Here is a 24,751-nt window from a genome sequence, read left to right as displayed (position 1 = left end):
CTTATGGACCCCCATTTTTTTCACGCCTACGTAGACCCCCAGCAAGTCTCCCGTGGACCCCTGGGGGTCCACCTGGACCACTTTGGGAATCACTGCTTTACATTGTAGTGCTAGAACAGTCCCATAATATATATTTTTGAATTCCCAGACAGTGAACTTCGTGGCGACTGCTCATGCGGTGGTGATCCGCGTGACGTCCCCCTCGCCGGTGGACGACCTCCTGCTGCGGGTCAACATGGACGGGCACGGCACGGCGCCGGTCGGCCCGCTGCCCGCGCTCGCCCGCCCCGCCGGCGGGTTCGACTTTGAGCACACGCTCTACATGAAAGTGGTGAGTTTGGATACACGCCGTATATGAAAGTTGTGAGTTTGATACGCGATGTATATGAGTGGTGGGTTTGGTTACACGCTGTATAAAAGTGGTGTTTGGATACACGCTGTATATGAGTGGTGAGTTTGGTTACACGCTGTATAAAAGTGGTGTGTTTGGATACACGCTGTATATGAAAGTGGTGAGTTTGATACACGCTGTATATGAAAGTGGTGAGTTTGATACACGCTGTATATGAAAGTGGTGTGTTTGATACACGCTGTATATGAGTGGTGTTTGGATACACGTTGTATATGAGTGGTGAGTTTGGTTACACGCTGTTTAAAAGTGGTGTTTGGATACACGCTGTATATGAAAGTGGTGAGTTTGATACACGCTGTATATAAAAGTGGTGTGTTTGGATACACGCTGTATATGAAAGTGGTGAGTTTGGTTACACGCTGTATAAAAGTGGTGTTTGGATACACGCTGTATATGAGTGGTGAGTTTGGTTACACGCTGTATAAAAGTGGTGTTTGGATACACGCTGTATATGAGTGGTGAGTTTGGTTACACGCTGTATAAAAGTGGTGTTTGGATACACGCTGTATATGAGTGGTGAGTTTGGTTACACGCTGTATAAAAGTGGTATTTGGATACACGCTGTATACGAGTAGTGTGTTTGGATATATACTGTATATAAAAGTGTTGAGTTTGATACATGCTGTATATGAGTAATGAGTGTCACCAACCAATATCTAGGGCCGACGTGTCAGATATTTTTGCACGCTCCGCTGTGGCACATATTAATGCTGGGATCTGTACATGCTGTATATGAAAGTTGTGAGTTTGATACACGCTGTATATGAAAGTGGACTTTCATCAAGCTATCAGTCCAACTGGTGTGTAGCGTTCCACTTGTTTTTAACCGACGAAAAAAACGGAAGAGGTTCTCAAGTCGACGCGTATAATTTTTTTTTATGTATCACACATAACTTTTTACAGAGTCGTCCGATTTTAATAATTCTTTTTTTATTAGAAAGGGTATATCTCGAAGTTGGTCCCATATATATTTCGAAAAAAAAAATCCAACCCTAAGGGTAGGAAAAAGGGGATGATTGATTGTTCACTTACTGGTTGTAATTTATGACCACGCATAACTTTTTGCAGAGTAGTCCGATTTTGATAATTATTTTTTTGAATCCGATGTTGTGTCCAGGGCGAAGTAGCCGTGGTGTCAGCGGAGTCGGCGACGCTGCTGTTCAGCCCCTCGGAGCCGCAGCAGCTGGTGGGGGCCGCGGACTGCCAGCCGCACGCGCTGACCCTGCGCGCCGTGAGGGGGCTCGCGCTCGCCGGACGCGTCGCGCCGCCCGTCGCCGGCGTCGCCGTCACGCTCACGGCCGGTGAGTACACATAGTGCCCCTAGTGCCCCCAATACCGCTAGCGCCCTCACTGCCCCCAATACTCCCAGTCCTCCCAGTGCCCCAATACGGTATTTGACTAATTTGTATATGTTTTATACACAATGCCTGTTATCGAATAGAAAAACAATTTTTAAGCTACCTTTACAAATAACAAAGTTATAAAGGTTTGAAATTCAAGATTAGACAGAGAAAGACATACTGGCATGTGACGTCACACGCCAGTACCGCCATACTTGCTGCATAGAGAAAAGCGTTTGAGAAAGAGACATGTATATAGATTTTTCAAAAATCACTATAAATCCAATTTTCATTCGATTTAAATTTTGTCTTCGCTAAATACTATCTGTTTATCTATATTTTCATAATAATATTAAGATATGGCAAAATCAGGAGTTGTCAAATACCGTATGCCTTTAGTGCCTTCAGTCCCCCAGTGCCCCCAGTCCACCAGTGCTCCTAGAACCTCTAATGCCTCTAATGCTCTCGGTCCCCTTATGCTCCCAGTTCCTCCAATGCTCCCTTTGCCCCTAGTTCCCCCTGTGAACCAACGCCCCATTGTCCCCAACTCCCCCCGGTGCTGCCAGTGCCATCATTGTCGCGGTACCCCTAGTCCCCTCAGTGCCCCTAGTGTCCCCAATATCCCCAGTGCCCCTCAGTGCTTTTACTCCCCGTGCCTCTAGTGCCCTTAGTTCCCTATTGCCCCCCCCCCTCCCCTGAATGCCCTTGTGCCTTCACTTCAGTGCTCCTACTGCCCCCAGTGCTCCCAATCCCCCCAGTCTCCCTAGTCCCCCATGACCTCAATAGCTCCCATCCCCTCAGTATACCCAGTCCTCCATGCCCCCGATACCCCGTGCCCCAATCTATATTTTTTTATCTAAATCCTTACAGCCTTATTCATAAAAAGTTAGAGCCTCCTTGAAGGCTCCTTGAAGGCCCGATGCTAAAAAACGTGATTCATAAACGTCTGTTAGCGCTAATCAGTTGATCAAGGCTCTGCTAAAGTTAGAGGACCGTAGACCCTCCTTTATCTCCCTGCTAAGTCACAAAATGGCCGCCACAAATTTGAACAGCTGACTTTGACAAGAGCAAAAAACCACACCGAAGATATTTTTAGTGAAGGGTGAAGTTACGCAAAGATTAAAAAAAACAGGAAAATTTATTTTCAGGATTTTGTATTTATAAATCCTCTAAAATTACTGCTACTTTACTACTGTACTAACAATAAATATGAGAAAAATAAAATTAGGATGATTAACATAATTACGGCTTTTTGCACTTAAACATAAACATGCGGATCGGAAATGGCGGGAAAACAAACATCTCTTTTTTTTTAAGTATCGATGAGGCCATTTTTTTGTCTTTGATTTCTCAAGATTGCCAACATAACGCGTCTAATCCGTCTATCAGCAGCTCAACAACTAGCAGACTGCTAGCAAGCGTTTATGAATCATACTTCTTGACAACCGTGAAACAACCTTAATCAGTCTGCTAAGTAACAGACCGATCAAACCTCAATTAAGGATTTTTATGAATAAGGCTGTTAGTCGTTTTCGAGGTCCCTGAAATAAAATAAAAAAATTACTCATTAAAAAATAAAAACAATAATTATTCATATAACTGTTCTAGATGACCTGAAGCTAACTCAAACGACGACAGAAGACGGCACCTACAGCTTCGGCCCACTGGACGCTACCAAGCAGTACTCGATTACGTGCGAGAAGGAGTCCTATGTGTTCGCTGGGCCCGACGACCACGGGGTTATCGTGGCGCATAAACTGGCTGAGATCATTGTGGAGCTGGTCGATGATGCTGACGGGAAGCCGTTACAGGTTAGTAAAGTAATAAAATTAAAAAAAAACACGCTTTGAAAAATGGATTTACTTTTTGAGGGAACATGCAACAAGTCAAAAAAACAATAAATTAAAAAAATCAAAAACACGACCGCCTTTAAACTAAAAGGAAGAAAATAAGTCTAGTGGTCTAGAATTCTGTTAAGTAGCTAATTTAAAGTTCAACTATGTCACTCCGACAGTTATAACGAATCCAATGATGCCTCATATGATAAAATCCGTCTAGCCGTTTAGACTGCAGCGACATACATACCTATATACATACATACGCTCGAAAAACAACCCTCCTTTGGGCAGTCGGGTAATAAAAAAAAAGTATCATAGGACACTTTGACTACGCAACGGATAAACATACTTATATAGATAAATACATATTAAACATCCAAGACCCGAGAACAAACATTCGTATTATTCATACAAATATCTGCCCCGGCCGGGAATCGAACCCAGGACCTCAAGCTTCGTAGTCAGGTTCTCTAACCACTTGGCCATCCGGTTGTCAAATGAATGAAGTAAATTTCTTTGAGACACTAGTGTAGTGACCTTACTCTTTAACCTCATGCGGGCCAAATGTGCGACAGAATGTACATAATAAGTTTAAGGCCATCACGGACGTATGATATGTAATCTAAAGCATGATTTCCACCAAACAACTCGCATCGGATCGGAAAGAATGCGAACGGACTCGGCTACAGCTGAACGTCATCCAACGAACGGTTTTCATCGCATGATTTCCATGCTTAATAAAGTAAAATTTCCTTTTTTCTTCTGCCATCCTGTTGTCCGCGACTCCGTCTGCATAGAATGTAATTACGCTTATAGGCAGTTGTCTCACCGCCGGCGAGGAAACGATTGGCTATCGACTATTTTCTCGCTCAAGAAACGAACAAAAGATATAAGATCCTGTGTGAGTAAAAGAGATATATATTAATAGTTGATCGCTGGCGGTTCACACTGCCGGCGAGAACTCGCTCTTACATCTTTTGTCGCAGCGACAAGGGCTATAAAACTCGCTGAGCTATAAAACTAGCTCAGCGATACTCGCTTAGCGCTGTTAGCTTGGCGGCCGCCCGGCTCGAGCGAGTGGAGCGAGTAATCGCCCGTCGTGCTCGAACACTCGCTTTTCACTGCTCGCCCACTCGTTTCTAGTTACTCGCTCTGCTCGCTTCTCGCTCATCGTCGGCGGTGCGACAAGTGCCTTATGCTGGTAAACTTTTCCACTTCGTACTTTTTTTAATAGCGGCGAGCATGGTCCCACTTGCCCGGTTTGTTGATCCTCCTCATTGGTGTCTTGAGTACGAGTATTTCTCAAAAAGTTGTCCCGTCATGAAATTGACGAGAAATCGGTTTGTCAATAAATTATTAACACTAAGGATGAGATCATGAACATAAACTGCCGACATCCAAAATTTCTCGACGTCAGCAAAACGTCACGAAATCGTAAAGTGAGGAAAAAATCGTAATTTCGTAACTACATCGAAAATTTCTATTGGATCCAACAACAAAGATTATCTGATTTTTTTATCACCTTTACCACAAGTTTTTGTATATATTAAAACATAAAAATACTTATATTTGTAATGGAATAGCGCCAGGAAATATATTTTTTATTAGTTGACATCTGAAAATTGACAACTTTTTGAGAAATAATCTTATTTCTTCGACAATGTTTGCAATGAAAATACAAACTGAAATATAGATGCACAGAAAAACCAGAAAAATAAGACCATCACTGGGAATGGAACCCAGGTCCTCGGTATTCCGTACCGCGTGCTATACCGCTACACCACTGATGGTCAACGGTACAGACACGAATTTCCCCTATGCACCTCATATCTCAGCTTGTTTGTTTCTTATGTTAGCCACTTAAGCAGTGACGCTAGCGACATCTATACCGTAGCCCTCATCGAGAAACTTTTTTCGGCACTCCATTGGAACTAACCGCTCACCCGGACAAGAGATGTCGTTACTAAGCAATCAAATTAAGATTGGTTTTTTGGAATCTTTTTGTATTTTTTATTTCAATTCCAAATTTTTACTTTTACGGTCATCCCGTAAAACCTAAAACCCCCTTTCAATTTAGCCTTTTTCAATTTAGGTTTTACGGGATGACCGTAAAAGTAAAAATTTGGAATTGAAATAAAAAATACAAAAAGATTCCAAAAAACCAATCTTAATGTTTGCTCAGTTTGAGACTAGGTTCGTTGTCAATTGTCCCATGAATCCCATAATTATTCCAGGGCGCGCTAGTGTCAGTGAGCGGCGGCTCGTACCGTCGCAACCTGGTGTCGGGCGCGTCCGGGGTGCTCCGGTTCGGGTCCCTTGCCCCGGCGCAGTACTACGCCAAGCCGCTCATGAAGGAGTATAAGTTCGCGCCGCCGCACGACATACTCACTGTGCAGGAGGGCCGGGAACATAAGCTGACGCTCAGGTAACATGCTGACGCTCAGGTAACATATTAAATAGCGCATATAAGTTTTTGATTAAATACCACAAACGGACTCAACATGCTAGATCTATGGATTTCGCGTGCGAAGCCGGAGGTAAACACCCATATAGTAAAATCCTCAATTATGCGTTCAAAAACCATTGGTAATGACCACCATTACGACATTGGATTCTATTATGAACACGGCTGTATCGTAATGAGATTTCATACATCATTACAGCACGGGGGGGGGGGCGCGACCACGTGCAGCAGCAGGTCGTCGCGCGCGCAGCTCGTGGGGCAGACATACCTACCTAGTTAGAGTTAATGCAGGTCAGGTAGGCAGGTTCCTGAACACATGATAGAGGATTTAATAAATGGATAAAGATAAAATATTGTATACAACTGTACACTCATGTCACCCACACTCGTGTTTTAAGGACCCCTATTACGATACAGTTGCATAAAATACTATTATAATATCAGTGTATTGTTGCAGAGGCGTCCGCGTGGCGTGGTCGTGCGTGGGCAGAGTGGTGTCCCTGGGGGGGCAGGGCGTCGCGCCCGCCACGCTCCGAGCCACGCCACGCTCCAGCGGGAACTGCGCCAGCGAAGAGGCTACCACTGAGGCCAACGGCGCTTTCAGGTAAACACCGAACACTGACCGACTGTATCATCAGATCGCCCCCATCTTTGACACCCATGTCATCATCTCAGCCTACTGGTTTAGTATCATTTGATCTTTTTTTTAGCCTGTTAAAGTATTGGGAGGGTGCGAAGTACTAGGTGGGGGTAATGAAATCTATCGCAGCACTCATAGTGGCCAAAAGATGAAATAATCTAGGCTCTGTCATCTGTCATACTCATATGAATCTGTCATTAACAAAGCAATTTGTATAGACTTTAACTACCTAATTTTAGTAATAGATGTTTGTGTTATGATGCGAGCTTGAATTATTGAACACTGTCCCTGTTTTGTTCTTAATTCCTCAACATCTCGGACATGTTCAGCAACAATTCTCCTTATGAAACGGTTTGTGGTTGAAATTTTATATTACGTGATCGTGATACTCACAAAACCGGTCTTCAAAATGATACTCATTCATCTGATCACTACTCATTTTGATCTGAAATAGTAGATTGTACAAAAAGAGCATAAAACGAGCCGGTACGACGAGGGTGGATAGACACGTCGAGGGGAAAATGGGTTTAATGCTCGAGTTTTACTCTGCTTTTCACTTCGACGGCGAGGAAATGAAATAGCAACAGTGGAAACAATGATTCACTTTCTATGTACCTTTTATTTTTTATGCATTATTATAATAATTCCATTATTTTAATTTTACTGATTTATTATGGTTGATTTGATTGATTTTTAGTTTTATATAAATTAAAAAATATTTAAAAAATATATAGAAACTTTTTTGTTTGTGGCTTTTGACACCTGATTACCTTGATTTTGAAAAAGTAATTTTATGTCACCTAGATACAGCATAAACACGACCTTTACGAGCGTGAGAAGTGAAAAATATTTTTTTAACAATTTATTCCAGGATCCGCGGTCTTCTGCCAGGCTGTGTGTACACCTTACAACTCAAGGAGTCGTCAACGTCTGAACTGGCAGGACTGAAGCTAGCCAAAGCCCCGCCCACTATTGAAGTGAGTCAAATGTTATTAAATCCTGATCAAATGCTGTTCTGCGTCGTTAGACTTCGCGCCTTGATGCAAATCTTAACTTAACCTGTCAAAATAGGATTCTAACGTACGTAACGGATTATTAATGTATGGGCCAAAAACTTTTCCCAAAGTATCACATCCCAAAATATTTTAGTCAAATTATCATTTGGCAAAAAATCATTTGATAAAACAACTTATCGCAATTTTACAGTTAGTATTTTTTTTGGCAAATTATTGTTTCAAAAATAATTACTTAGTCATATTTCATATTATTACCAAGTATTATTTAATTTTAGTCAAATGTATCGTTTGGCATAAAGCACTCTTCCCAAAATATTGCATGGCATAATAACTTACTTTACTGGTAGTTCGTTTCTGTGAGGGACGCAGTTCTAACTAACCTCATCATCATCATCCCAGCCAATATATGTACGTCCCACTACTGGGCACAGGCCTCCTCTCAGAATGAGAGGGCTTGGGCCGTAGTTCCCACGCGGGCCCAGTGCGGATTGGGAACTTCACACACACCATTGAATTGCTTCGCAGGTTTGTGCAGGTTTCCTCACGATGTTTTCCTTCACCGTAAAGCTCGTGGTAAATTTCAAATGTTCCGCACATGAATTTCGAAAAAATCAGAGGTGCGAGCCGGGGTTTGAACCCACGATCTTCTGCTTCAGAGGCGATAGGCCAAACCACTAGGCCACCACGGCTTACCTAACCTACTTTTCTGGTAGCAGTTGGTTTCTGTGGTGTGCAGTGTCATTTTGAACCAACATTTTTTTTGGAATATAATATTAGCCAAAAGGAAACGTTTGCTTAATAAACGTTTGTCGTAATAAAACTTGACAAAGTAAAATTATGCCAAATGATAATTTGACCAAATGAATAAAATGCGAAATGTTAATATGCTAAAGATTCGTTTGGGAAATGAAACTACTGCGATAAGTTTTTTGGGAAGTGAAATTAGGCGAAAAATATTTTGCCGAAACGGCAGTACACCCAAAAACACATGTACAGTAGTTTCAACTAATCCTACAAAGCGGAAGAGCAGCGACTTTTCAATAAATTCGGTACACTTCATCCTCCCAGCCTATATACGTCCCACTGCTGGGCACAGGCCTCCTCTCAGAACAAGAGGGCTTGGGCCATAGTTCCCACGCGGGCCCAGTGCGGATTGGGAAATTCGCACGCACCATTGAATCGCTTCGCAGGTTTGTGCAGGTTTCCTAACGATGTTTTCCTTCACCGTAAAGCTCGTGGTAAATTTCAAATGTAACTCCGCACATGAATTTCGAAAAACTCAGAGGTGCGAGCCGGGGTTTGAACCCACTACCCTCTGCTTGAGAGGCGATAGGTCGAACCACTAGGCCACCACGGCTTATTAAAGGCTGCCATTAAAGCCTACTGTTCCCTTAAGTATCTAACTCCAAATCTCTTAACTACAGGTAAAGAACAACAAGGACATAACAAACGTCCAGCTAATAGCGATCCAGCCGCACCAGATCACCGACGCGAATGTGTTAGTCCACACTCCAAACATCGACCATTACAAGACTCTACGTCTCACTCTAGCGCTAGAAACATCCCCTGACACGCCTATATTCGCCACCAAGCTGGACAGCGCCGGGTACAGTCAGACGCTGAACCCTGGACTCATGTACGTGCTGCCAAGATTACCAGCGGATAATAAGACTTATGTGGTACAGTTGGAATCGACCCTGTCTAAGGCTACGCATAGCTACGGCGAGATCGCGGTGTATTTCAATTCGGATGGGCGTTTCAAAGCTTTCAACTTGGAGTTTTTGCCTAAGGTGAGTTGAATAGACTAGGATCGTCCACCAGACTATTTCCAAAAAAAGTTGTCCACTTATAAAAAAATATATTTTCTTCCAACTATGCTTTAATTTCATCATAACGGCACTAAATACCCAGCACAAAGCTGGACTTTTCTGCTCTAGAGCAGGGTTTCTCAAACATATGGCTCCACGTACCCCTGTTAAAGTTTCTAGACGACAGCGAAACCCCCCCGCCCCCCCAAAGAAAGTAATAAAATTGACTGTAGGAGAAACTAAAAATAACAAATACTAAAAGACTCCAAAAACTAATCTTAATCATCTTGCTAGTCTTGCAGCCTGGTGGTTTTTGGAGTCACGTAAACCTTGTCGCGAACCTCCTACCGTCGAATAGCGAACCCCTAGGGGTTCCCGTACCCCACTTTGAGTAACCCTGCTCTAGAGCAGGAAAAGTGTATGAAAATTCTTTATTGCATTGTTTTAGATTTTTTTTTAATTGGACCACCAAAGAGGTAACACAAGTATTTTTGCAATGAAAATAGTCTGCATAGTGTAAAAAAATCTAGGTTGCTCAACCTGACGGTCTTATGAAATTTGACAGATTGCGTACAAAAAATTGTTGCTACTAATCCTACCAAAAAAAGTAAGTAGCCGTTTATTTAAAAAAAACTTTGTGTGTTTGAAAAACTCCTTCAATTTCAAAAGATTCTCTACTTGAGAAACCATAGGTCGAAGCGCTAGGGCACCACAACTTTAAAATAGTTATTTGTGTCACAAGGGAGCAAAATGGTGTATTTACGGCGAGGGCGTACATTGAATCCAGAATGTAGCGAAGGATTCTACAATAGAATCCTGAGCATAGCGAGGGATTCTAAAGTAGAATCCTGAGCGTAATGAGGGATTCAAGTATTAACGCCCAAGATGAAAATAATTTTGCTCCCGAGTGGCTCATACAACTTTTCACACCGAGCATTAAGAAACTTGAAAAAAAAAAAAAAATATTAAAGAACAACCAGCATAGAAAATGGTGTGGCTATACTATACAATTATCAAGTTCAAAAAATGGCATTTGCAATAAAACACTTAGAAAAGCCTTAAACAGAAAAGTTGCACTTTGCTCCCTCTCGTCAGGGAGGAAAAGTTACTTTTCTGAAGGAGAGGTGTGAAAAAAAAATGTATTGCCCCCAGGTAAAGTCATCAGAGCAAGAACTCCGGCAAACATCCCTGTTAGTGGTCCCCCTCTTCCTGGCGCTGGTGGTGGTGTACTGGCGCCGCGACGCGATAGTGTCGCGCCTCGCCCCCCCCCGCGCCGCGCCGCGCCCCGCCAGGCCCGGCGCCCGCGCGCGCCCCGACGTGCCCGACCTGGCTAACATCGACCAGCTGGTTAGCAGCGTCAACGCTGTCGGGAAGAAGAAGAAGCAGTGATCGCTGACGAGTGAGCACTGATGAGTGGTCACTGACGAGTCGTCACTAGTGAGCGTCGACCAAGTAATCGATAGAGTGGCTAATACACAGGCCAACAATATAATAGAAGAGGTAAAAAACTAAATTGCAGTCTCTAGCCTCATGTAACGTTGAAGACAGTGGGAACCGTATGCTTTTCACAACGAGAGCAAATAGGACACAAATGTGTATGTGTGTGTTCTGCTGCCGCGTTCTGGGTATGTTTTTCAGTTGTTTTCAGATGATAATTATTACGTATTTTTTACTTATAACATTATTAGTGCCTGAGTTGCCTAACTCTTGTGTCATTACTTGAACTCGGGTCGGCTAATCAATGCAATGAATACCGCAGTGGCTTGACGGAATTTAAAAGCAATTTTTCTACTCTATTGGCTATGTGCTCGATGCTGTCGAGTGACTGATGGATGAGTGATCACCAACGAGTGATGACTGACGAGTCTAGTGTGAAACGACGTGGTCGACTCGTGTCGTTTTTGTCTCACTTCGGAATAGCTCTTGCTAGCTTATAGCAGACCTAAATCAGTTTTAAACTTTAATTTTAAAATTTACTGTTCTTATGAATTTATTGAATGCATAAAACCGAATTTTTATACCAAACAATTAGGCATTGATATTTACAATTTAAACAAAATTTTAAGGGTTTATTTTAATTGATACTTATTTATTTATGAAATGCGTCGAAAAACTTTGTAACACTCGCTTTGCTCGTGTATTGAATTATACTCGGGCACGTTTCCACACTTGCATCATAAGTAAGACTTTATTTCAAGGAGCAAGAAATATAATGCTAAGTTTACTACAATGCCGTCGTTGATTGATCGGTTATAAATATGTTGATGCGCGAACCATCAGTGTAACAAAACTCGCGTATTTCTTGCATCGTGTAAATAAAGGTTTGTAATGTGTCAGTGAAACTTTGGCATCCTTTCATTTTGCCTTTTTTTTTTACAAATTATTCGTTTCACAAATGTCTCATTTGGCCAAATGCATTTTATTCTGAAATTGGGAACAATTTAGGATTTAATTTAAAACCATTGTGTAGAACCCTTGTAGGTTAGGTTATAAAAGTCCTGAAACATTTCCAGTTCGGCATTTAAAGTGTGTTTGACCAAATTAAACATTTGTGAAATTAATCATTAAAAAACATGTTTTGGTTAGGTATTAACGAACTTGAAACTTTGCATGGGAAAGACCTAAAAGTTATGAGATTGATTTCATTGTATCTTATTTATATCCGAATTTTACCAGATCTATTATTCTTTCATAGTGGAATTAAAAACCGGAATGCATTGGTTTGCATGTTTTTGTTTACCTCTTCATTTAGAATAAATTATAATGGTTTTAGCCACAAGTGAAAGTAAATTTATAAATCGTGTTTCAGTTCTAATTTTAAGTTTTTTTATATTTTTATTAAGTGAATGTAATAAATTAAACATTACGGTCGCACTGAGGGACGTGAATTAATTGTAATTTAATTAAAAATTGGTACATGTTTAGGGTGCATTAATTAGTTGATTGGTTAATTGGCGATTCTGAATGCGACGGTTACCGGTTTCAGTTTTAAGTATTGTTTTAAATTATGAAGATGCATTTATGTTATGGTGGTATGTTATTTAATTTAGATGTGAAATAAATTGGACAGTTGTGAAAATAGATTTTTTAATACTCACTAATTAATAAATACCTACAATCTATTCATATTATAAGCGACTATTTTATTAAGTAGCACGACGCGATATCGCATTATGTGCGTATAGCTCAAGCGCTAGGTTGTTTTATGCGACAAACGCTGCGTTATTTTTGTAAAAAAAAATCGCTTTTTTTAGTCATGGTTCATGGTCATATTTAACCTTTTCGCCGCCACGTCAAATACAAAAGACGTCACCCATACGCCAGGCTTCTACATCGCAATGTCTGAAATTGAACCCTAACACAATTCAACGAAGGTTGCTTTTGCATTGAAGTAATGGACGTATATATGAGTCGTTGGCGTCGAAAAGGTTAAGTACTAACGGCCACGTTGTATCATGTCGTATCAAGTAGATTTTCAGAGTGCAGCTGGCTTAGTAGTTGTAGTCATCATAATCGTTTCTGAAGGTTTTTTTCTTGGGCGTTGGCTCGGCGCCGCCGTAGCAGCCGGCGAAGCGGCGCTCACAGTCCGCGTGGGAATGGTGGTCCCAGAGCTTTGCGTTCTCCTTACTGGAAACAAATATATGGGTCAATCAACTTTTTACCGACACTAATCTGTCCGCGACATTTATCAAAAAATTGCAGATTTTTGTAAGTAAACATATTTTTCTGTAATTTAATATATAGTGTACATGAATACATGCCATCCTACGTAAGTTCAACCTATTAAACCGTGTAATATCTTGTTGGAAGTACGACTTTTTGGTAACGCCAGAGACAATTTTGGTAACGCAGGAGACGCCCAAAGTGTCGGTAAAATAGTTGATTGGCCCACATACATCATGGTTATTATATCAGACGTAGGCTGTCCACTGTGGAGCTACGTATGCACTAAACGGCTAACCACGCGGTTTGAGCGCGCCGATTTGTTCCTGATTCGTCATATTCCTAATTCGACACTTTCCTAACTGGTCATATTCCTGATTCTTCATACCATGTACATTTGCGGTTTGCCCGCGCAAAATTAATTATGATATTTAAATCCTCTGTGGTAAATGATAAGAACCATATTACAGTGCCAGAAACAGATCAAAGTTTTTATTCGACAAAATCTTAGTCGGTTAGGTTAAGGTTTTTTTTTATGACCACCCAGAACCAGAACCGATTCGGAGCACTTATTACATCGGTTCTGGGTGGTCATAAAAAATGATCTTAACCTAACCGACTGTAAGCACGTGTTCGTAATTTCATTTGACTGTACAATGCCAAGTTAAGAATATGACGAATCAGGAATATGACCAGTTAGGAAAGTGTCGAATTAGGAATATGACGAATCAGGAATGAATCAGCGCGCCGTCTATTGCACTGGCAATGCATTTGTACAAATTTAATATGGAAATTGTATCAGTGTCCGAAGGGTCAGAGTTGAATTCACGCACACAAGAACATGTTCTATAATGACAACAGGATTTTGACATTTACCCATTCATTTAATTCATTGTAGCTGTGTGTATAATCATTCACTTAAATCGGTTCCGCGGTTTGAGAGTGAGGAGTTAACAGACAAAGATGTCGCATGTATATAATTAGTAAGGATGTTTTTCAAGAGCTTTCAAACAACTCACTTGACAAAGTATAGTTCGTAGGCGGCCAGGAAGTTGCCTGAAGACGACCGGGCGTGCAACTTGCACAGCTGTAGTTTTTCGCACTCATCACCTGCCCTGAAATGAAATTAGATTAGCTACGGTCAGCCAAATTAATGGTTTAAGAAACGAGTATGCTACTCCCGTCTTTTTAGGGTTCCGGAGCCAAAATGGCAAAAACGGAACCCTTATAGTTTATGTTACAATAAAAAATTCAAAAAAAATATTCTTAGGTTCCTCCCATAGACGTAAAGTGGGGGTGATTTTTTTTTCTCATCCAACCCTATAGTGTGGGGTATCGTTGGATAGGTCTTTTAAAACCATTAGGGGTTTGCTAAGACGATTTTTCGATTCATTGATTTTTTTGCGAAATATTCAACTTTAAAGTGCAAATTTTCATTAAAATCGAGCGTCCCCCCCTCTAAAATCTAAACCGGTGGGTAAAAAAAAATTATGAAAAAATTCAAGATAGTAGTAAGTACTTATCAAACTTTCAAGGAAAACTATAACGGCTAAGTTTGCTTGAGAATTATTAGTAGTTTTACTCTTAAATAGCAGACTAAGGTATAAAATATACCTAAACTTGGAAGATTCCGTATAAAATACGAAATCCTTAGAAAAATATTACTTAATTTTTTCGTAATGGCTACGGAACCCTATTTCAGGCGTGTCCGACACGCTCTTGGCCGGTTTTTTTAGGTTGAAATGTAATACCGGTACAGTTTGTACATCACTTTCGCCGCAGAATGTTCGTGCACAAGTTTTAATTACAATCATCATCCCAGCCTATATACGTCCCACTGCTGGGCACAGGCCTCCTCTCAGAACAAGAGGGCTTGGGCCATAGTTCCCACGCGGGCTCAATGCGGATTGGGAACTTCACACACACCATTGAATTGCTTCGCAGGTTTGTTCAGGTTTCCTCACGATGTTTTCCTTTACCGCAAAGCTCGTGGTAAATTTCAAATGTAATTACAATAAACCAGATAAAACATTATTAAAATGATAACTAGACCGTTCACAAATTTGATTCAATCGCCACCATACTCACTCTCTCTTCGTTCTGAGTTTTGATAAACCACTCTCATAGAACTGGCCTGATGCCAGAGCAGTGTTAATAAACCTCTTCCACAGGTGATGGACCCTTTCATCTGCAACAATAATAAGTAATTTAATTAATTATTATTATATATACAAGGTGTTCGTTGATTGGCGATTGAGTATGTGTGTGTATGTTTGTTAGTGCTTCACGCTAAAATGGCTGGATTGATTTGGATGAAATTTAGTGGGTATATAGGACATAGTTATGCAAAAAGGAACCAACCCACACCTCCCCCTAAAATTGAGATAAGTGTGCAACAAATTACTAAAACGCACTCTATCAAGTTGGTAGAAGGAGCATTATATGTAATAGCAGACGGTACACCTGATGTTAAGTGATTACCGTCGCCCATAGACATCCGCAGCACCATTAGGACTGCAGGTGCGTTGCCGGCCTTGCAAGAATTGGTAGGGTTAGGTTAGTTAAAGTTAAAGTAATTAAAACTGTTGTCTATATTCGTGCATTTACAATACGTCTTAAAATTATGAAACAGATTATATTAGTTTTCACGTTTCATTGTTAAAATGTAATGTTTCATTCTGTACACCACTATGGACATAGTGAAACATTTCCCATTTTTTATTTTTTATTTTTTGATGACTTACTACACATTCCTAAAGAATACTGTATATGTCACCAGAAACCCAATAAAATTACCTAAGTACTGTAAAAAATTCAGACTTCTATCTGCCAAAACAAAAGATTTATGAGATTTTGAATTTTATGTGTTTCACTGTTGGACACTTGACCACACTTACCCGTAGCTTTTGTATCATCCAGAGGTTTGCACACAACTAAACTTAACAAAGCCACAGCTACCACGAAAGCCAAATTCCGCGTCATTTTTATTATTTCTTCCTCGAAGCTGAACTAACCAAGTTCAAACCAACTTACAATGACGGACAAAGAAGTTGTTCCCTTATTTTATACCAGTTATGACGCGGTTAACACTCGCTACTGCAAAGTGTTAGGTTAAATATTATATTGTTATTATGGTTAGTTAACGGTAACTGAATTATTAGATTAAACAGTTCTATTTGTAGATTATGAGTGGTTTCAGGGTCCGTTTTGGCGGAAAAGTTTCATCTTGAAATTTACACTAAAAATAAGTTTCACGGAAACATGTTTTCGCGGAAGAATACCGGGATAAACACTGACGCATTTTACGCAGTTTCTGGTGTATTTCAGCATGTTATTTTTTTAAAATAAAGTGAGGACAAGGCGCTATGATTTAGCGCTCATGGGATAGATAGATAGAATGAACTAAAATAATTTCCTTGCTCACCCGCGAACTTACGATTGCTAAGCTTATGCAAAATATGCGTGTTCATGCAGTTCCTCCACCTCCACACTGTAAGAACACACACAAATCACACAAACCCATCTATCACCACCACCACACCACACTAACACGTTACACGACCCTTTACGCAGTGATCACTTTAAGCTCTAGGCAAAAATCAAATGTAGTCAAATTGTGTTCTAGACAGTCCCAGACCAACCAAAGTGAATGCGACAAAGGTAGTAAACTGTAAAGATATCGCCCTCGACTGTACAGTAATGTAAAACTTGCTGGAATTAATAAGCGTATAGACATCCATCAGGACATGGCCCAAATCGCCTGAAAATCGGGACGTCCCGCGCAAATCAGGACGCCTGGCAACACTCGGTCTACTCATGACACCGTATCCTACCATGACCGTAACAGCAACGTGTAAGGCACAAACATATTCTTTGTATTGAAAAGAATGAGACTATGCGCACCAGCACGTCTCCTAACCAACCGTCGCCGTCGCTTGTCATATGCGCTTGACATTCCGTTCCTGACACGATCCTATTACCGGTCTAGTGGCGCTCCTTCAAAAATTGCCATCAGAAATTGTCATTTTATTAGGGTTCCGGAGCCAAAATGGCAAAAACGGAACCCTTATAGTTTCGCCATGTCTGTCTGTCTGTCCGTCCGCGGCTTTGTTTAGAGACTATCAATGCTAGAAAGCTGTATTTTTGTACGGATATATAAGTAAACTATGCCGACAAAATGGTACAATAAAAAATTCAAAAATAATTTTTTTTAGGGTACCTCCCATGGACGTAAAGTGGGGGTGATTTTTTTTCTCATCCAACCCTATAGTGTGGGGTATCGTTGGATAGGTCTTTTAAACCATTAGGGGTTGCTTGCTAAGACGATTTTTCGATTCAGTGATTTGTTTGCGAAATATTCAACTTTAAAGTGCAAATTTTCATAAAAATCGAGCGTCCCCCCCCTCTTAAATCTAAACCGGTGAGTAGAAAAATTTGAAAAAATCAGGATGGTAGTAAGTTTATCAAACTTTCAAGGAAAACTATGACGGCTAAGTTTGCTTTAAAATTATTAGTAGTTTATGAGTAAATAGCAGCCTAAGGTATAAAATATACCTAAACTTGGAAGATTCCGTATAAAATACGAAATCCTTAGAAAAATATTACTTATTTTTTTCGTAATGGCTACGGAACCCTATTTTGGGCGTGTCCGACACGCTCTTGGCCGGTTTAAACTTGTACGGGTCTCTTCTCGTGTACGCTCGCTCGCCCTTCGCGGCATGACAGCGGGCAAACAAACGGGCTCGGCGTCAGCAATATATCGATGGACGTCAATGGTATGATTATCGATCGTATTTATAGATCAGGTAAGTGGCAGATAAAAGTAAAAAAAAGTAGAAAGTTCATCAGTTCATCCTGACTTTAATACTCTACAAAAGTTCTCAATTTACCGACTGTATCTCTGCCACGCGAACTAGTCTGTCTGTCTGTAACCTCTTTGCGCTTAAACCCTGAACTGATTCCTGCAATGAACTAATTTTTAGCAGACGCAGTCGCGGGCAGAAGTTAGTCTTTCATAAAAGTAAGCGTGCGCGACCGAGCTTCGTCTACACTGGAAAAAAAAAAGATTTGCTAACAGTAACAAAAAAGTTTGCTGCTTGTAACATAACTTGAGTGACTACAAAACTATATAAGGCCTACTAGTAGACAAAAGTTAGGTGATGTCTTAAATAGTTCATTGAGTACATAAAAAGCCCCTAACACCCTGCACTATAGGTAAAGACGCCTCTGCTGGGAGGGCTTGAGAAGGATGTGGCTTACACCTTCTAATAAACATTTGAGAACATTCATTTCCTTTGTTTTATATTCGCATGTATAATATATAAGTAGGTATTATGGTTAGTTAGTAGTTTATTGATTTATTTATATTGTAGTTTATGTATTATATTATTTAAAAGACTGTATAGTAGCTTCAACTATTTTTGACTCTTAAACTCACTCTTTGTCGGACCCTAACTGGTTACTCCTCTCATCTACTCAATGGTTGACTGGTATATGGTAGAGATCCCTTAAAGGGATAATACCGCCTTGGTACAAGTATCTCAAAGTTTGTCAATTGTTTTGTTTCTTTTCTTTTGTACACAATAAAGAATTTACATACATACATACATAAATAAACTTGTAGACCTATACCACACCTATACTATTAATGGTATTGTACTTATCCACAAGTCACCATCTTAAACAATTACAAAAGTACCTAATGAGAATCATTTACTGACGTGCCAAAGAAAACTTCCCACAATTTTGAACGGGGATTGAAACTTTCCGTTTTCTTAAATTGAAATTTCCTATATTTCTTGTGAAAATTTCCAGAAATTTCCGAGAACTTATAACTTTTTGAGATTTATTAGCAAGAATTTACGTTTATGATCTTATGTGTCTTTATATTTAGGTTTTGATTATTATTACGTTCCAACTTTCCGCGATATGTTCTACTCTTGTATCTCCTGACCTGTCGTTTAACTGCAAGAGATCCCTTTATGGGATGAGTTCGCCTTTATGCATCAGTTTCTTAATGTAATTTGTTAATAAAGAGTTATAACAATATATTGCAATGATTTTAAAAACGTGAGCCATGTTTCATTATTCTCTAAGAATCAACAAAGATTGCATCAGACTGTTTGTACTATTTCATAATGCACACTACGTATTACAAATATATTTATCTTAAACATACAATGCCTATTTTAAATGTAATTTCAAGATATATGTATAGATTTATTATCTATGAATTTCAAGGGTTGGTGTCAGTGAACTTTTATATCCATGTTTCTAGAGCCGTCTAGAAACTTATAGACAGCTACTCTGCAATAGATGGCGCTGATATCAGTTGTCACGTCATGGTATAAAGTTCTTGCTTTCAACAATAGATGTCACTCCTGAGTCATGGTTCAATTTAACTGCCTAAGTACTATTTTTATGCCATTATTAGTTCACATTAGGTGAATAGAAATCAAAATATTGATGAATGGGTTCGTTTTTGAATTTTTGATCATAACTAGTAAAAATAATGGTATGTAGCTTTTTACTAGACGCAGTTGGCACGTAGTACAACTACTCACCAAAAGATGGCACTATAATCAATCTCCTGTATAGGTCAACAGAATTCGCTGGAATGTTCGTGAAACGTCTCCATGCTTCTCGCCAAAAGATAGCGCTACTCCGGCTCCTATATAAAGACGCGGTGCGCGCGGAATTTAACAGTTGAAAATCAGAAGTCAAGCGAGTAACCAAGCGACGAAAAATAAAAACATTGTCAAAAATGTCTCTTATGCCGTATTGGGCGCGTCATCTGAGGAATTTAACCTATCGGGATCCTGTGGCGAGGGTGCTTGAAGAACCTTTCGCGCTTTTAGCCAGAGATCCATTCTTCCGCGACCCGTTAAAGTTCATCAGGGAAGTGACAGCGCCTTTGGAGGAGCATGGCATCCAAGGAATCTACTCCGACGCCGAAGTCAAAGACGACGGGAAAAAAGTGGAAGTGCATTTGGATGTCCAGAACTTTTCTCCGGAGCAGATCCAAGTGAAAACAGTTGGGAATGAAATCATGGTGGAAGGGAAGAAGGAGATCAAGCGGGAAGACGGCTGGACCAGGAGCCACTTTGAGAGGCGGTTCCTCCTCCCAGATGGATTCCCCCCTGAGAGGGTCGAGTGCCACTTCGACAAGGGCAAGTTACTCTTGGTTGCCTTCAGATCTGAACCCTTGAAGGAACGAACCATAGAGATTAAGAAGAAGGAAGAGTTGAAAGGAGACGCCAAAAAGGACTGATTAGATTTTTAGTTTAGTTTTAATTTAGGTTTCCAAATTATTGTGATATGTAATAAACTGGTTTTAGTTAGATTTTGATTTTATTTCTTTAAAATTAAGAGACCTGACCGCTTTTGCTTCTGATTTCTTTGTGATAAATTATGACTTGTCTATTCATTGAAAACATTTTGAAAAATAAATCAGTAAAATAGTAAATATGTAACAATTATGTTTATTTTATGATTTCTTTGAATAGGTACCTACTCAAGATTGTTTACCTTTTTTTAACCCCCGACGAAAAAAGAGCGGTGTTATAAGTTTGACCACTATGCGTGTCTGTGTGTGTCTGTCTGTGGCACCGTAGCTCCTAAACGAGTGAACCGATTTGAATGCAGTTTTTTTATTTGAAAGTATAGGTTTTCTAGAAATAGTTCTTAGACATGTTTTATCAAAATCGGTTCAGCCGTTTTTGAGATATTGAACTAAGTTGAAGTGACAACAACAACTTTGTTGCTTAGGATATCTTATGCCAAAATAAACAAGTTATAGGTCAAAAATCGAATGCTCCCTTCGATTTTTATTGCCAATATATTTATTTTAACGTGAATATGTCTCTATGTCATTAACCATCTATAAAAACACCAAATTCGTATGGAATCCTCGGCGCGCTAGTCCGATGCGCGCTTAGCCGGTTTTTATAATTAGTTTCAAACGCCTTGGCATTTCTTAAGAGCAAATAAAGCTAAATTATAGTTAGCTAGTAGCTATACCACGGGGTCAATTTCTTAACCCTTAATAAGGTAGAGGCTCTGTGGTAGAGGCGATTTAGCGACCACTGTCATTGAGTTGGAAATTGAACCTTGTGAACATTTTTTTTTTATTTGACTGGATGGAAAACGAGCAAGTGGGTCTCCTGATGGTAAGAGATCACCACCGCCCATAGACACCTGCAATACCAGGGGGATTGCACCAGGGGAGATGCGTTGCCAACCTAGAGGCCTAAGATGGGATACCTCAAGTGCCAGTAATTTCACTGGCTGTCTTACTCTCCACGCCGAAACACAACAGTACAAGCACTGCTGCTTCACGGCAGGATTAGCGAGCAAGATGGTGGTAGCAATCCGGGCGACCTTGCACAAGGTCCTACCACCTGCATTAGAACATTTTGTAGCAGTAAGACCTTTTGTATTGACTATGTTCTGGCACTAAACATATTAAATTTGAATTTACGTCACAATTTCCATTGTATAACGTTTTAAACTTTCGTGATTCTCACTCATAGTCATAATACCATAAACAGGACTTATGACGCTATTTTTACACGAGTAATATTTACCTCGACGTTTCGGCAACGTTACAGTTGCCGTGGTCACGAGTAGACACCACGTACGACGTACGACGACGACGAGACGTGGTCAGTGAGTAGTCTACTCGTGGCCACGGCAACTGTAACGATGCCGAAACGTCGAGGTAAATATTACTCGTGTAAAAATAGCGTGATAAGTCCCGTATATGGTAATTTCCATTGTACTCGTAATTATTGAAAATACGACTTGCATTGAAAATACAAACTGAAATATAGATGCACAGAAAAACCAGAGAAATAAGACCATCACTGGGAATCGAACCCAGGTCCTCGGTATTCCGTACCGCGTGCTATACCGCTACACCACTGATGGTCAACGGTACCGACACGAATTTCCCCTATGCACCTCATATCTCAGCTTGTTTGTTTCTTATTTAGCCACTTAAGCAGTGACGCTCGCGACATCTATGCCGTAGTCGAGAAACTTTTTCGGCACTCCATTGGAACTAACCGCTCACCCGGACAAGAGATATCGTTACTAAGCAAAAAAAAAACAATCTTAATACGACTTGCTTTACAAATATTCTTTGTCAGGTATGCATTCGATAGCTGCTTCTGATTCTGTGGTAGTATGCTCCAATATATGGGGCCTTATTAAGGGTCTAATCACAACACTTGAAAATTCCACTAGGAAGATTTTTTTATTCTATTAAGTTTTCCAAAAGACTGGAGCTTTTCAGTCCTCTTTCATAAGAACCGTCTCGATTCAGACCCTACTACGAAGTGCAAAATTCGAACTTCATGCCGTCCCGCTGACGTTAATCCATACTGATATTTGTATTTTAGAAAGTGTGTTTTTGCGTTTGTGTGTTTGTGTGTGTCCGTCTTTCACGTCGAAACGGAGTTGTTCGAGCCTTGGCAGGTGGGGGTGGAGGGAAGCTTGCTGGCTTGTTGGATTTATTAGCTCAAAAATGAAGCGAGAAATAAGGGCTGAGCTGCGCTGTGCATGCGCTTATATAAAGTCAAGCAGCGCCCTCTGCAATATTTAGAACTAGATTTATTTACAATCACGCCCTTTTTGGGTTGTGTCTTGAAGCTTATTGCTTTCTAGCTAACAACATCGACTTATGAGTTAGGCAAAAGGATCTAGCAAGCTAGTTCAAAGAGCGTCACATAGATGGCGCTTTGTACAGGAGTGACGGATTGACGTGATTTTTGGCATAGAGATAGTTTAAAAGCCAGAGAGTGACATAGGCTACTTTTTATCCCGGAAAAATGCACAATTCCCGTGGAAACAACAATAACCATCCCATATTTTGTGTCTCTCGGTAGGTAGGTACAGTCACCAACAATATCTGACACAACAAGCGTGCGTAAATATCAGATACGACTCTATTTCTAGGGTCGGAAGGACGTGTCAGACATTTTTGCACGCTCCGCTGTGGCAGATATTAATGCTGGTGACTGTACTTATTTCCAACCAACAACCTAAACACGTCCAACGAAATATATACGGGTATATATGATATAAGTAGACACGTGTTTTATTTTTAGCCCAGATTCGTTATAAATAATGCATGACCTGTTTCGGTCTCTACGACGCAATATTTTGTCCAAATTAGGTCCCATGCTCTGTGCAATTGAATTGACAAGAACATCGACCTCCACGTGTTCCCTACAGGAATATAGATTAAGTATACCTATCCATACTTTCTTACATACATAGTATAAAACAATTTCGCTTCCCACCGTTTGTCCCTTAAGCGTGTCACACACTACGCAGATACGATAATATACGAGACGATACATTCAGTCTAAATCCTTCAAACTGAGTAGACTTGTTTTTTGGTGCGGATTGTTTATACAGGATGTTTTCGTGTTTATTTCTTCTAGATTTACACGCGTGCAGCAGTGCTCTCACATCAACCTGTATCTATCTGCAGATAAAATACTATACCATATTTATATCGGCGGATATTATACACAGATAAATTTATATACGCAGATAATATCTTTGCCATCTTTCGATATATGTCGGTGCCCACAGATACTTCACGATAAAATATAAGTTATCTGCGCTGTGTGTGTTAGCTCATTGAATTGTATAGGGAGCGATATTGACAGATATGCGTTCAGATACAGATATCTTATCGTATCTGCTTAGTTTGTGACACGCTTTAAGTAAGATCTTTTAAAACGGTGCAACGGATGTTACCGCGGATTTCATCAATAAATGGAGTGATTCAAGAGCAAGCACGTACGTAAAAGGTCCTTTATTGCAGCGTTTTAACCACCTTATATTTCGCGGTCACATATTTATATGAATGGGCTCTAGAATTTTATGACATTTTTGATTATTTTTAGACATCCTATACTTCGACTTGTGAGGACTCGGTTACCTTTACTTGCCCGAATTTCACTTGCTATACCAACGTTTGCCATAAAATATATAGAACCGTGCTGTTTTCAGGTTTTTTTATATGTCGTCACATAGAATGCAGTAGGTTAGGTTAGTTTAGTTTAATATCAACTCTGAAGAAATTACTTTTTCAGAAATTAATTACTTCATGGCAAATGAAAATTCTAGAAAACGATACATTCGGGCATATGAAATGCGGGCAAACGATAGAGAACCGTGAGGACTAGATAATCTGGAAACTGTAACAGAATCTTCTGCCGTGTCAACAAAAATGTGCTCACGCGAATCAAATAAAATAAACACTAGAATAATGCCTTGAATGGGGCAGCATTTCGTCGGAATCTTGTCAATCTCCTTTCGTCTGTGGTTCAGCACAATCTGCAAATATATTTATTGGTAGAAGTTCCAGACCAAACTGTTAAAAACAAATGGTTGACTGATTGAACTTGAACCGTCGCTTTCCGATTTGTTCAATGAATGATGAAAGCCAGACGTTAAAATTAGACCGGTAACTATGAGACGTTTGTAATGAGCTCGATGCACACCAATCGTATAGAATAGAAACATTATTCGCATGGCTACGAGATTTGAAGTAA

At 40.2% G+C, this 24,751-nt stretch overlaps 3 protein-coding genes across 3 annotated transcripts in view; 2 read left to right on the top strand and 1 right to left on the bottom strand.

The window, feature by feature from the left end:
* Positions 1-12,597, top strand: part of LOC141438404 (BOS complex subunit NOMO2) — a 28,429-nt gene extending 15,832 nt beyond the window's left edge. Inside the window, exons 11-18 of the mRNA XM_074102268.1 lie at positions 149-331; positions 1,530-1,713; positions 3,361-3,563; positions 5,825-6,015; positions 6,512-6,658; positions 7,566-7,671; positions 9,135-9,500; positions 10,671-12,597. Coding sequence (XP_073958369.1) covers positions 149-331; positions 1,530-1,713; positions 3,361-3,563; positions 5,825-6,015; positions 6,512-6,658; positions 7,566-7,671; positions 9,135-9,500; positions 10,671-10,907 — 1,617 coding nt within the window. The 3' untranslated portion in view covers positions 10,908-12,597. The remainder of the gene's footprint in view (positions 1-148; positions 332-1,529; positions 1,714-3,360; positions 3,564-5,824; positions 6,016-6,511; positions 6,659-7,565; positions 7,672-9,134; positions 9,501-10,670) is intronic.
* On the bottom strand, positions 11,897-16,229 carry LOC141438405 (uncharacterized). Its single transcript, XM_074102269.1, has 4 exons — positions 16,079-16,229; positions 15,270-15,369; positions 14,201-14,296; positions 11,897-13,145 (listed from the first exon to the last, which is right to left on the bottom strand). The coding sequence occupies exons 1-4, from the start codon at positions 16,161-16,163 to the stop codon at positions 13,010-13,012; spliced, it is 417 nt and encodes a 138-aa protein (XP_073958370.1). The 5' UTR covers positions 16,164-16,229; the 3' UTR covers positions 11,897-13,009.
* A 3,658-nt stretch (positions 16,230-19,887) lies between these two features.
* On the top strand, positions 19,888-20,521 carry LOC141437958 (heat shock protein Hsp-16.1/Hsp-16.11-like). Its single transcript, XM_074101564.1, has one exon. The coding sequence runs from the start codon at positions 19,945-19,947 to the stop codon at positions 20,449-20,451; it is 507 nt and encodes a 168-aa protein (XP_073957665.1). The 5' UTR covers positions 19,888-19,944; the 3' UTR covers positions 20,452-20,521.
* The last annotated feature ends 4,230 nt before the right edge of the window (positions 20,522-24,751 follow it).

The sequence above is a fragment of the Choristoneura fumiferana genome, chromosome 18, assembly GCF_025370935.1.
Source record: "Choristoneura fumiferana chromosome 18, NRCan_CFum_1, whole genome shotgun sequence".
Lineage (NCBI taxonomy): Eukaryota > Metazoa > Arthropoda > Insecta > Lepidoptera > Tortricidae > Choristoneura > Choristoneura fumiferana.
This window is presented reverse-complemented; position numbering and strand designations above follow the sequence as displayed.

What these genes read in the sequence shown, in the direction of transcription:
- LOC141438405 (XM_074102269.1), bottom strand. Translation starts at nt 16,163, where the DNA reads ATGACGCGGAATTTGGCTTTCGTGGTAGCTGTGGCTTTGTTAAGTTTA. An exon ending in GGATGATACAAAAGCTACGG is followed by an intron (nt 15,370 to 16,078) that starts GTAAGTGTGGTC and finishes TTATTGTTGCAG; the next exon opens with ATGAAAGGGTCCATCACCTG. An exon ending in TACGAACTATACTTTGTCAA is followed by an intron (nt 13,146 to 14,200) that starts GTGAGTTGTTTG and finishes ATTTGTTTCCAG; the next exon opens with TAAGGAGAACGCAAAGCTCT.
- LOC141437958 (XM_074101564.1), top strand. Translation starts at nt 19,945, where the DNA reads ATGTCTCTTATGCCGTATTGGGCGCGTCATCTGAGGAATTTAACCTAT.